The 14,053-nt window shown below is 31.3% G+C and overlaps 1 protein-coding gene across 1 annotated transcript in view; it reads right to left on the bottom strand.

Annotated features, from left to right (window-relative positions):
- LOC143057502 (uncharacterized) overlaps positions 1–14,053 on the bottom strand; it is a 76,668-nt gene that overhangs the window by 46,518 nt on the left and 16,097 nt on the right. Inside the window, exons 14-27 of the mRNA XM_076230812.1 lie at positions 10,252–10,294; positions 9,758–9,912; positions 8,705–8,857; positions 7,899–8,117; positions 7,332–7,374; positions 6,778–6,938; positions 5,300–5,473; positions 4,520–4,729; positions 3,845–3,887; positions 3,501–3,670; positions 2,958–3,014; positions 1,950–2,144; positions 1,137–1,350; positions 700–802 (exon numbers count right to left, since the gene is read on the bottom strand). Coding sequence (XP_076086927.1) covers positions 700–802; positions 1,137–1,350; positions 1,950–2,144; positions 2,958–3,014; positions 3,501–3,670; positions 3,845–3,887; positions 4,520–4,729; positions 5,300–5,473; positions 6,778–6,938; positions 7,332–7,374; positions 7,899–8,117; positions 8,705–8,857; positions 9,758–9,912; positions 10,252–10,294 — 1,940 coding nt within the window. The remainder of the gene's footprint in view (positions 1–699; positions 803–1,136; positions 1,351–1,949; positions 2,145–2,957; positions 3,015–3,500; positions 3,671–3,844; positions 3,888–4,519; positions 4,730–5,299; positions 5,474–6,777; positions 6,939–7,331; positions 7,375–7,898; positions 8,118–8,704; positions 8,858–9,757; positions 9,913–10,251; positions 10,295–14,053) is intronic.

Below are 14,053 nucleotides of genomic sequence, written 5' to 3'. Positions count from 1 at the left end.
GGGCTGATTTAAGTATGACGTCCGCCATTTTGGATTTTACCGGAAGTGAGACATTTTTTTCAAATGCCTCCCTATCTGAAATTAAAGAGTAATAGTTGAGGAAGGTCTATGCCAAATTTCATGCTTGTAACAGGATGTGCACAATTCGTCTGAAATATGCTTGTAACCGCCGGACTAATATGTCTTTTTTCTTTGTTTATTTTTGGTGGAAAAAACTTCCAACTTTTTCTTTCAAAATTTCTTTACGAGTGTTAAATAATTGACATGTAACAAGCCAATGTTTAATAAGTTTGGTAGCATCTTTTGATTGCACAAATCAAATTAACCAACCTGCTTCTATATGATGCCTTATCACCAATTATGATTGCATCATCCAAAAAAATTATAATATCTAGATTTCTAAACATATTCTTCTGCAAGTCTTACCATAAATGGTCACCAAAGATACATTTAAATCCTTTAAAAATAATGAATTAAACTGAACATTAAAGTTATGTCATATTCGTGTACCTTTCAACCCAGTCTGAAGCATTGGATATATACACTCGTATCTAAATTTCATATTTTAGAACGTCATAATTAGTTTTACGATATTATATTGAGAAAAAAAAAATAAGGTAAAAACTTGGCCCTTGTTCTTCTTTTTAAAATTTTATTTTTTGTACAGCACCAAGTCTTATAGGTGACAATTATTTATACCTCATATTTTTTAACTTCTTCAATGTATTCTTTTATTTCAGTTGAAGAAGCCTGTCTTTGCATCAGAATTCTCATACCCTGTTTGAAATCTGAAACCTGGGGCCTGAAAATGAATGAAATTATTATACATTTACATTATATCATCGAATACTAAATATATAGTAAAAAAATGCCTCCAAGTTACAAAGGAATTTATAGAAATCATTTCATATATCATATTTTGCACAGTTTTACTTCCAATTGTATAATCAATTACCTGATAAATTACCTCTAATAGTAAAGAGGCCTTGTATGCATAATTATTCAGTTGTATATGAAATCAAACATTTGATGCAACTACATGGCAATTAATGGTAAACCAACATTTTGTTTGACTAAATTTTTGATCGAGCGAAAACATATCTGAATAATTTTATTCACTATATTTTATCACATACTCTGTAGTAGATCGTTTACTTCTCCTCTTTTTTCTTGTTGTTGATGAACATCCAATATAAGTAGCATCCAACAATCTGAAGGTGTTACAAAATTCATCAGCCAAATAACAAACTTGTAGATCTACTGTAACTGCATATTTTGATGGATCAAATCCTGATGTTAAGCTGTAGTTATATTGGAAAGTGTCACCTATATTTTCTGTAACTACTTTATCTGAAAGTAAATGTGAAATCTAACATCCTTGCCTAATTCATAGTACAACTTTGATTTAACATGTTGTAATGGTAAAAATTTATGTCAATAAGCTGAATAATGAAGAACAAATTTTGATTGGAAAATTTGAGTGGAAGACAACATGCAATTTCCTGACAGTCAGGGGTAAAAGAGCATGAATTTGGTCAGTGGAGGTAGTAGTTTTATCTGTGGCAAACTGGATCAATCTATTGGTATGACCAAAACAATATAAGGATAACAAATCTGAATCAAATGGTATGGTCTTAAGGTGGTACCTAACACTACAGGGAGATAACTCTGTAAAATCAGCTAAACGTTTTAATGACGTTGTGTTCGTAATGGAATATTAAGCTTTTCAATGATAAAAATAAGTGTTTGTCAAACTGCTATATAACCAGTGTAATTTTTCTGATTAAACGGTTGGTTCAAATTTTTTGAAATTTTTATATTTTTGTCAAAGGATCAAAGTAAATACTTTTAAAATTAAACGAGCCAAATTAATTTTAGTTAAAGTGTTAGGTACCACCTTAATAGTCTAAAATCTGCTCATTTAATTAAGTTTATGTTATTCAACAAACCTGCTTCAAGACTTTTCTGCCAAACTTTTCTTTCAATGCTGTATTCTAATTTGTTACAAGAAATGAAGTTAAATGTAACACTGGTCATCCGTTGTCCATTGATAAACTTGAGAGGAAGACAACATGTAATTCCTTGACAGTCAGGGTTAACAGAGCACACATCTGACACATTACCAGTTAAATTTACACTGCAGTCTAGTAAAACAGAAAAAAGAATGAAATATCTTGGAGTGTAAATCAAAACTGCTATCTTTCTGATCGAATTTTGTCTTTTTTAATTATATCAAAATTCCATTTTCATGAGACCATACATTTATTCTATATTTCTGAGGAGTCATTTCTTTTCAAGATTACAAATGTTCTATGATTGGTTCTCCCCAAGTCTTTTTCAGTTCATAAAAGCACATACCAGTAGTGCTAAAAGTGGTGTAAAACACAAACAATTAAGAGGGTGTCCATGGAAAAACCAGGCAGTGGATGGCACATGACATTTTGTTTTCAAATTTTTTTCATCTATTTCATATCACAAATTCATTCTTTCTCAAAGTTAAATTATGTTTTTTTAATAACTGTAACAAATAAAGAGAAAAAAAATACACAGAAAGCACTGAAAACTGATTGAAAAGGGGAGATAACTCTTCATTTTGTACAAAATTTTGTTGCATTGTTAGTGAACTTTAAAAATCATTTTCTGAGCCATCCACTGTTGATTCAAAAATATCTTTGACATATATATCCTTTGTATGATATAAACATTGCATTGGAACCAAAAATTCAGTGGGAAAAAAATATGTTGTGCCACCCATATCATAGGATTTGCCTGATATTTACTTTGACAGCCTCTTAATCACTCAGTTGTAATTAAAATGTTAAATATAATTATAACAATACAGGATGTAATATTGCTACAGTTCTTGTATGTTTTTTTGTAACTCTAAACAATCATTCATATAAAAGCTGTGGAACAAATTGTATAAAACTTTATATTCTCGTCCATACAATACTCACCACTTGGCGGTTCTTGTAATGAACATTCTGTTTGCTGCCACAGATCAAAAGAAATTCCTAAATTTAAAAAAAGAAAATATTTAAAAGTAACATTGAGTCATTTATTTTTGTGGTCATCCTTTTTTTGTGGATTTCGGAAAAATGGCACTTTATGGATATTCGATTTCATTGTATTGAAAGGTCTGCATACAAGTATATAGAAATTTTGTTAAACCTTTAATTTGTGGTTCACTTTTACCCACGAAAATTTGTATCCCACGAATAATACTGAATTCACAGTAAGATAATTTCCTGAAATCAACCACATCAATAGAATTTGCATTAACTTACCTAAGTGTGGGTGGTTGACTCTTATAAGGCAAAGACTTTAAACAATAGCAATGTAAGAGACTCAAATCGCTCACCCCAGTTTGTGTGGTAGAAAAAATTATAATAAAGATAACAAGTGACTTATTGAGGATCTCCCAATCATCAATACTAAAATCTTTCTAAACATTTTGACAAACGAACATAGTTTGTAGACTTCGTGAAGACTGTTTATACCTTTGAATGGAGCTCTTTGTACATTGAGATCACACTGTGAATATAGAAGATTTGAATTCTCCATAACTGTGTAGTCATACAAGCATACAGTACCATTCTCTTCAAAACAGGCCTTGATTTTCACATCCATAGAGAATAACTTTTCAGAAGGAATGTGATGGATTGCATATCTAAAATATAGTATGTAGTCATAAACAAATTCATCAGAAAACAGTAATCATGACAATTTTTATTTATCTATGATGACTTTACTTTGCCATGTAACTTAAAAGAAATACTGTGATAATATATATATGGTATGTTTTGGTATGGTTATTTTTTGCATTCTAAATCAATCTACTTACACAAGCTGTAACACTCCATGAATCTGTACATTCTCTTGTTTACCTGAAATATATTTATAAATGAGAAAAAAAGATATTTATCTTCTTACAGTATGAAATGTAAACGTATCATTCTCCACAAATGGTAGATGCATAAGAGTAAATAATTTCCCCTAAAATGAACCACAATTCATACTTTTGGTCCATTATATTCCAGAAACTACATTCAGGACCACATATGATTCCTGTCTATTTCATATTTGCAAATTAGTGAATCTTTTTATAACAAAACAATAGCATATCAAGTTGACTGTCTGTTGAAGGTAACCATTGTTGAATTAAAAGGGAAGCTGGTACAAATGTTGAAATTGATATATTCTAATTTATGGGGCTTTCAGGCTTGTTTGACATGCTTTGTTCTGTGTATATTTTCCAATCTATCATCGATTATATGCCATGAACTGTAAAAGAGAAACTGTTACATGTAGCAGTAATCTGTTATAATAGAACCTTTGATATTCTCTGTTGAACACAATTTTTATGGACTCACATAGTTATAAAGCTATGCACTGTCTACTGTGTTGAAGATGTTACCAACCTGGATGTTGTTTTTTTGTATTGTTAGGTTCATGTATCATAGATGTATATCAAACATATGGGTTCAGTATAACGTGATGAAACTTAATAAAAACCAACCCCATTCATAGTTGATCAAGCTGAATTCATAGTGGTTTTCCTCAAGGTCTACGTCAAGTATATAATCACACGTTCTAAGATTGACAGATGCATAGATGTATCTTTTAAGAACAGGAATTTCAGCACAGCAGGTTACTCTATCACAAGTCTCAGTAATGTGGCATACAACACTCTCATTCAGCTTGAATGGTGCTGTTATATTAGTACATTCTGGAAAAAAAATAAAAGTTATCCAATTAAAGATGCTAACAAAATAACAGTAAGCATACAGTTAAAATTGAGTCTATACAATTTTCCAGACAGCTTAGTAATCACTTTGAACCTCCAGTGACTGCAGTGCACAAAAGTAATGACAATTGAAGGTATCAAAATTATGAATATATATATATATATATATCAATAAATACTGTTTTGAGTTAAAATAAGGAATCCTACTAAGGAATTAGGGGTGACAGTAGAATGCATCAATGTACAAGAAAATTTTAAACTTTATGCTATCAAAAAGACTGTGGAAAACATCATTTTCTATTCAAACAGCTGAAAAAAAAGAAAATACAGAAGAATAGATACTGTTAAATTAAGGTTAGGAATTCTGCTAAAGTAGAAGATGCATCATTCAAAGAAGGTTAGTTTTTGTTTCAGTCTATGGAGAAATAAAGTATCCATAGAACATACCACTGGTGTAATGTCAGTTAAGATTTAAGATATAGTAATCACACAAACTTACTATTGATTTATTTATTAATTTATCAGTTAAGACTTTAAATTTGTATAATTTACCATTCTTCCATCCATTAACAGATCCATTATAAGGCATTGTGTTGACATCACAAGTATTTGACCACCCCATGTAATCAGAGAGACCAAGTTCTGTTATCAAATCATTGGCTGTAATATCTGTTATATTCCCTAGGTCTATACTTCTTCTTGCTAACCACTCTTCCAGTGAAAATGCTACAAACAAAATAAAAACATAAAAAAAATATAAAATGAAGTAAATTTCTTACTACATTTCACATAAAATATTTATAAAAGTGGGTGTTATATATTTCGTGTTGCTTAACATATATTTGCCTTAGTCTGACATTCACTTTCTTATGATGTGGACAGCTTGGTTGGTTAATTAAAGAGTTAAATACTAGCAGTAAAAACTCTGGATCCATAAATAGATGCCAAAGGAGTTCACCTTCTATCCATTTTTAATTGCATAGACATTTGACTCAAATCCTCTGTCTAATTGCATAGACATTCACCTCAAAAATCCTCTTTCTAACTGCATAGACATTCACTTTCAATCTTCTTTTAATTACATAGACATTCACCTCAAATCTTTTTCTAATTCCATAGACATTCACCTCCAAACCTCTTTTCTAATTGCATAGACATTCACCTCCAATCTCCTTTTATTTACATAGACATTCATCTCAAATCCTCTTTTTAATTGCATTAACATTCACCTCAAATCTTCTTTTAATTGCAGAGACATTCACCTTGAATCCTATTTCTAATTGCATAGACATTCACCTCAAATCCTCTTTCTAATTGCAAAGACATTCACTTCCATTCTTCTTTTAATTGCATAGACATTCACCTCAAATCCTCTTTCTAATTGCATAGAGATTCATCTCAAATCCTTAAAATTGCATAGTCATTCACCTCAAATCCTCTTTCTAATTACACAGACATTCATCTCAAATCCACTTTCTTATTACATAGACATTTTATCTCATATCTAATTGCATAGACATTCACCTCAAATTCTCCTTTTAATTGCATAGACGTTCACTTTCAATCTTCTTTTAATTACATAAACATTCACCTCAAATCCACTTTCTTATTGCATAGGCATTTTATCTCATATCTAATTGCATAGACATTCACCTCAAATTCTCTTTCTTATTGCATAGACGTTCACTTTCAATCTTCTTTTAATTACATAAACATTCACCTCAAATCCTCTTTCTACTTGCATAGAGATTCATCACAAATCCTTTCTAATTGCATAGCCATTCACTTCAAATCCTCTTTCTAATTGCATAGAGATTCACCTCAAATCCTCTTTCTAATTGCATAGACATTCATCTCAAATCCTCTTTCTAATTGCATAGAGATTCATCTCAAATGCTTTCTAACTGCATAGACATTCATCTCAAATTCTCTTTTCCATTGAACATAAATTGCGAACTACTTTTGACGTATTGTAAATTACACAAACTTTTTATAAGAGGTTATATTCTAGCATGATAGTTGATACTTACATGGGTTTAAGAATCCAGGAGCTTGGTCACAACTCTGTTGCTCAACAACTACATCTTTGAATATCTCGATCTCAAATTCACAATCATTATTTGGTTCCATGCAAACAGATATATTTAGATTGAAGCTGAATGTATCAGGAGTGGGCGTATCTATGATGTAACTGTAATAAAGAGAGATTTAAAATGTGTTAAAATCTGCTGAATAAATGTGTCTTATAAAATGATTTAAAAAGATTCTAGAATTTTAGACAGATGTCAAGTAAAGAAGAAGGCATTTGCTACGAAAGTAAAAACAAAATGACATTGTTATAGAATGACAGTCAACATAATACATAAAAAACCTTGTACAGTCTTTACACTGAACTGCTAAATCTACAGGCCCGCAGCGCAATTTTGAAATTTTTTAGTTAGATTCTGTTGGCCTGTAGGTCTGATTTTTCCAGGCCTGAGAGCAATTTACCAGCCTGGGCTGCCACTCGTCGTGAAGACTGCTTGTAAAACTATTTCAATACATTTTTTTCTAATATGAATACAATGGAAATGACTCTACTTACTATAGTTTTACTATTCCTTTTAATCCAAAGGTGTAACTGTTACCTGAAAATATAAGTAATAAGCTTTTTTTAATTCCAAAATATGATATCTTAGAGACCTACATACAAACGTTAAATAAAAAAAAATGTTGTAAATAACTTGGTCTCAAGTTTATATATATGAAGAAATAAAAAAGACACAAAGCTTTCAAATAGGTTGTTTGACATAAACATAAACTTTATACATGCTTTTTTCGTATTTTGTCTCAGGCCTAAGCCATAACACTGTCAGGTCAACATTCAGTATAATGAAAACATGTATCAGTGAACTTTCTTGTCGGAATGTTATTGCATTAATAGAGTTACATGCTCATTCAAATCCTGAGATAATCTGCACTCTATTGGAATATAAAAGACATAAAACAGGATGAAAAAAAATGTTCATTTGGTATAAATTTGTTTTTAGCGTATATACCACCCCAGCATGATATGCAATTCAAATACAATAATATTTTCAAACTAAAAACACAATGAATCTGCCTTTTTACAAAAAATACCAAATTAAGACTATTTTCTTTAAAAACTAACCATATAAAATTTCAGACAATTTAAAATTATGAATTAAATTGTCAATTTCTAGTCTTAAGTTGTTTCTACATTCATCAATTCTGAACACAGTTGACATTGATATGTTTAAGACTGGGAGATTAACACAACATTCAACATTCTTGCAATCCTTTGATAAAATGCATGTAAAACTACTATTTTTGTCTGCTGGTATTACATTCATATCTGCAGAGTGACATTCTGTAATAGAATAAGAAAAGCAGTCAATATAATAATTTCAAAAATAACCATATAGCAATATTCTACACAACTATATTTTCTCTTTTACATCTTTCCACCAATAATTCATTTCATTGGTAAAAACTGAAAGGAGTTAAAATAATGCAAAGCTAACAGCAAGATAATTAAATTTTACGTCAGAACAAAAAATATTTTTTTTTTCAAATTGAGTTGCAACAGTGTGTACTATTATTACATTGAGCATCTTGTCTTCAAACCGCACAACTTATGTAATCTCTATCAAATAGTTTCAAAAATTCAGTAAAAACTCTTTTAACTGGATTGTCATAATCTGTAAACTCCCATGACGAGTCAAAATCATATAGTATTGTAGTAGTTTTGTATAACCATATTTTTATGTTATTTGTACATGTACAACCTTTTTTATTACAGGAATTCAGGAAAAAAATATGTTACCAAACTCAGTAGTTTTAACTATATTTCTGATTATAGATTGTCAATACAATTAATTTAAACTCTATCCTAGTGACCTGGAAAAACTTGGTGGTTAGAAAATAATTATTAACAAATACATTACTCTTACAAACCATTTTCATTGTAACTTTGAAGATTACAAGGACTTTCTTTGAGAAAATGATCTATTTTCAGATCCTGTTTTAGTTGAACCTCTGCCCAATCTGGCAAGATCTCTGAAGATTTTGGTAAGCTCTTCTCTACAAGCCAAGCAGCAAGAGAAAGTTCTAAAACAAATAAAAGATTAAATTAGAGTGGTTATCAAAACACAGCAAACATATCTAAAGATGACAAGTAGTATTTTGCCAGAGATGACCAAAATTATGTCTCCTAATAAAACATTAATTTTTAATAAGAAGTTTGATAGCATTAAATGTATCCTGTTCTGCTCAAGTTTCAAATAGAATGAATATCTTATAAAATGTATGCATGTTGTGCTTAGTTTAATGTACAAATAAAGTTCAAGTCTATAAAACAAAGGCAATATAATATATGATTAAATTAACTTTCTAGGTTTAATACTGCAACCACTCCTAATAATTTCAGGTTTTGGATGCAGACATTAAAGCAACAGTTTTCCTTTACAAAGACTATTCATACATAACAATAATTAATCATTAGTAAATTTACATGACATACCATAGGCGGATCCAGGGGGCCCTGGGGGCCCTTTCGTGGGAAAAATTTGGTTGATTATATAGGGAATCATTGAAACATGACTGGAACAGGCCCCCTTAGGAAAAGTCCACTGCATACAAAAGATGAGGGAGAGTTTTTGAGATGTTCACTTCAGATACAAACACATAAACTTGACTCATATTTTAATCTTTCCACAGGAATCTTAAAGAAATTACTATTTAAACATGGCTTTGTGATGGATTGCATGTTAGCTTGTGTGGATCATCAGACACAGTAAGTCAAACACATGATGCAATTCTTTGTGAAATCATACAACATTGTGACCTATTTTTCATGTTACCCAATAGGCAAAAAATTGAAAGCACAGCATCAAGATAGAAACTTCCCATAAATGTAATCTACACGAAATCCTTGGTCATGTCTGAAACTAATACATCACTATAAATTCAACTTATTTGAGAAAATAATTCTATACAGGACTGCTTTACCATTTTCCTTTGATCTGTCACAGACATCTTTGATGATTTTTCTCCCATCTAGTATGACCTCATTTACAGAGCAGGTACCATTTGATTCCAGACACACCAAAATGTTAAAGTACACAATATAACTATTTTCTGCTGCCAAGTTGTAAACCACGATTCTTAAAATATCACAGCAATAACATATCAATTACAAGACGTAACTTTTAGAATAATACTAATGGGTTGTAAAAACTGTGAAATTAACACATTTTTTTTAAAGAATGCAATTTTGAGAGTCAAATAATGCTCCACATACTTCCTTTATATAAAAGATATATGATGACTGCTTGAATGAGAATGATATTTTTTATATTACTTTTCTTGTATTTGTTCCAATGCTTAATCTTACTTATTTCATTTCAAAAGAAGTTAATCATAAATAGTAATAATATTCAAAAAAAGAAAATCAAATAAACCTAAATTACCTGTTATAATCTACAACTATAAAAATAACTTACTCAGTTCTCAACACACCAACAATACTATGCTTTATCAAAGTACCTAAAATCACAAATGATGTAATTTTCAAACCAAACTTTACAGTTTGTTTAATGTTGTTCTGATACACCTTTCTCCAAGGTTCAAGCAAAGGAGCTCTCAAAATATTTTTTTTCCCTGGTGGTCTTCACTATTATTACTATACTATATATAAAAATATTAATTTTCGCGAACCATTTAGGTCACGGAAATTCCAAAATATGGCATCAGTAAGGAGAGTTGTGCAAATAATGTGAATACACAGAACCCCCATCCAAATTATCTTTAGCTAAAAGTATTCATCATTTTCTATTTTATATGTACTAACAACATTCCATTTTTCTATAATTTCGATTAAAATATTCCAAAATCTGAGTTAAAAAAAGTCAAATGCCCAAAATAAACATTGTCTGATTGGTTGAAGTACTGTGGCGTCAATGATAAGCATAGCAAGCCTCGATGTAAAGCACACGCTTCACATGAATAAGGAGAGTTTTACAAATAATGTGAATACACAGATCCTCCATCCTATTTATATTTTGCTGAAAATGTTGCAATGTTCATCATTTCTGTTTTGATTCTGCTAACAACATTCCATTTTTTTTTTAATTCCGATTTATATATGTGGAACCCGCAATAAAAATAGATGGCCTCAATGATTTAAACGCAACGCAAAAAATTCCTTTGACCCTGAATTCAACGGATCGATAATAGCATCATCACCATCAACAAAATGTTTACCGTTATCTTTGTGAAATTTCAGTTATATAGTTCTTTAATTAGAGAAATTTTGGTAAGTATTACTTATTAATGTTAAGGTTCTACTGATGTGCTCCTCTAGACCTTTTTGACGGTCCGTTTTATCCCATTTATCTCAATATTATCTCCGATGACAGTAATGTCAACCCGACCTATTCGTGTCAAAAGTGAAAATCGCATCGATTTATTGAACTAATTTCTTCTTAAACTGTGCATGCATTATTTCTGTATTATATGATAACCAATCACATTCACGTTGCATGTTTGCATGAAAATGGTCATGTATTAGTGAATTGTAAGGGCGATGCAACTTGAGGTCAGTGCGCGATCACGTGACATTATTATTTGTAAACAAATTTAAAACATGCTCCCCGCGTAACACGTGTCTGAATTATCCTTTCAAAGTGTTATGAATCTTTCAATCACTATTTTATGAAATATTTCTAGGTTTGCATATCAGTAGTCAAAGTGAATTAAACGTAGTTCTTAGTTGTGTTTTTTTTATATAGAATTAGAAGGTAAATCTACATAAGGGGGTCTCATTGGGGGGGGGGGGGGGGGGGGGTGTGTTCTGATCCCAGATCCCACTTACTGTTTTGTCAGATTCCCATATCCCGCTTACACTATGTAAATGAGCAATTTTCATTTTTTTGTCATTTCCGGGGTCCTGCAGAACCCCATTTCCCGTTTTCACGACAGACCTCATTTCCCGTTTTCATGACACAATAATTTGACTTTCACGTTTCACGCTTGCGAAAAATTGTCAATATTGGTCACGCTTAGACCCAATGAGAACCACACACTAGTCAGTATTTAACTTCACCCAAAAAGATGACTCAACTTCCCTCTATATTTAAAACCTGCATACTAATTTAAATAGCATTTGCTCCCCTTGAACACTATTTGGCCCCTTCCGTGTCATTTCCCTTTAAATTTGCTGAAAAGTCATACTTTAAGTCCATTTACAGTAACGGCTTATATTTGATTTTACCATCTTAACTTCAATTTTCATATTGAACACATTTGACCATTCAATATGAGTTCCCATGTATTTTTGTCATATATGAAGGAGGTTTTAGGTCATGTTTTCCTAAACACCTTATTGCTATTTGTCTGTCTGGATTGTTAAAACCACAAAATCAAATATTGATGAATATGCAAGTTTTCAACAATCCCGGAACATTAACAAAGATGTGTGTGAGAGGGTGAAAATTACCCTTCTGATGTACTGATATTTTTAGCACCCCAAGTGAGAATCTAACTCAGGACTTTCAGCACTGTAGCCATCGGTCTTAACCACAAGATCACGAACTCACATATGATGAACTAATTTCTTCTATATTAACTGTACGTGCATAAATTCTGTATTATTTGATAACCAATCACATTCACGTTGCATGTTTGCATGATAATGGGTTCTGTATGAGTGAACTGTAGTGTATTGCAAAATTAATGCAAATTGTGACGTCAGTGCGCCTTCACGTGACATAATTATTTGTAACCAAACCGGCTTCTCATGTAATGTAACGGTTTATTTCGTCCTCTGTGATATTTTATCCTGAGGGTAATTTGTCCCGGTAATTTTTTTCCAGGCATGGTATTTCATTTCACAGGTTGATTTTTCCCAGAGGAGTGAAAATCTATCAGATTTCTGTGTTATGCGGATAGTATGTACGGGTATATATTTGCCGTATTATATTTCACAGAACCGTGTGAAAAAGAGTCCCATTAACTACTATGTAAGTTACTCTCAATCAATATATACCTGACTATAATTATAAAATGTTTACAAAGGTAAGCAACTGTCTAGGGCCAGGTAAGGGAGGGGAAAAATTAGTATTTAGTACTATTTCGCAGAACGATAAACAGATGCATAGACAGACCAAGGGGGTGGGGGAAATTTAGCTTATGACATATATGTAAGAAATCATTGAAGCTTGATGGGAGTGGGCAACCCTCTGGTCCATCAGAGCCCCCACACCTTTTTGAAAAGTTCTGGATCTGCCACTGAGATTTGCAGGTTTTCTTAGTAAAGATACCTTAAAATATCACAAACTGTGTGCTTTCCAGACCATAGTTTACATTTTTTTTCATATTTTGCCGTGTCAAAATGACCTAAATTTAAAGGACAGTATATAGACCCAAAAATGGTATATCACATTCTACACATCAAGATTTTAGCAGGAAAGACTGCCATTGGAGTTTTTAACCATTGTGACTTTTTAATTTGATCTACTCCACTAATTAAAGTCGCTGAAGTAGAATATTTAATGTAGGTTTGTCCACATTTTGGTATATATTAATACATGTTTAGAAATAATGTTGAGCCTGTTCCTAGATGCCTGTTATAGACTTCAATATTTATTGTTTATTGAAAATAAATGGAATCAATTCTTTCAGAAAAGTTTAATTCTATGGAAATGTATCCCCCCTTTTATAAGTTGAAAAGGCTACATAGAGGTCAATATACAGTCTCCAACAGAAAACCAAAAAAGGAAAAATAAAGTGAATTTTGGAGAATTATTAAATGTACATGCATTTGAAATATTTAAGATTTATTGTTTCAATTTTTTTAGTTCTAGGTTCCACATAACTACCATTTTAGAAAACGATCTCAATGCTAAGTCTATTAGAGGGATATTTGATTTTCATTGGTTGTAAATATGGAATCTTATTCAGTGGCAAAGGAAATAGACACTGACAAGTCTTAGATAACATTTTATATAGTTTTGAATTTTTCTTCGTCAGTTGACTAAAATTAGATGGAGGTGTGTTCTAATTTCCAACAGAGGAGCAATCAACCTATATCAATATGTGCATGAAGCAAATTGATAGTTGCTAGATACTGAATGATTATATCCACAATAAAGGTTTAACCTGTGCATATATACTTAAAACAAGATAAAAAAAGTCATGTCTTTTTCAGGACTTCTGAATCCAATCATGTAGTATGGAATGTTATTGAGATATGGTTTGGGTGGATGGATGGTCATGAAGGACCTGTAGTACAAAGTATATCACTGG

The sequence above is a fragment of the Mytilus galloprovincialis genome, chromosome 13 (genome assembly GCF_965363235.1).
Source record: "Mytilus galloprovincialis chromosome 13, xbMytGall1.hap1.1, whole genome shotgun sequence".
In the NCBI taxonomy this organism is placed as follows: Eukaryota; Metazoa; Mollusca; class Bivalvia; order Mytilida; family Mytilidae; genus Mytilus; species Mytilus galloprovincialis.
This window is presented reverse-complemented; position numbering and strand designations above follow the sequence as displayed.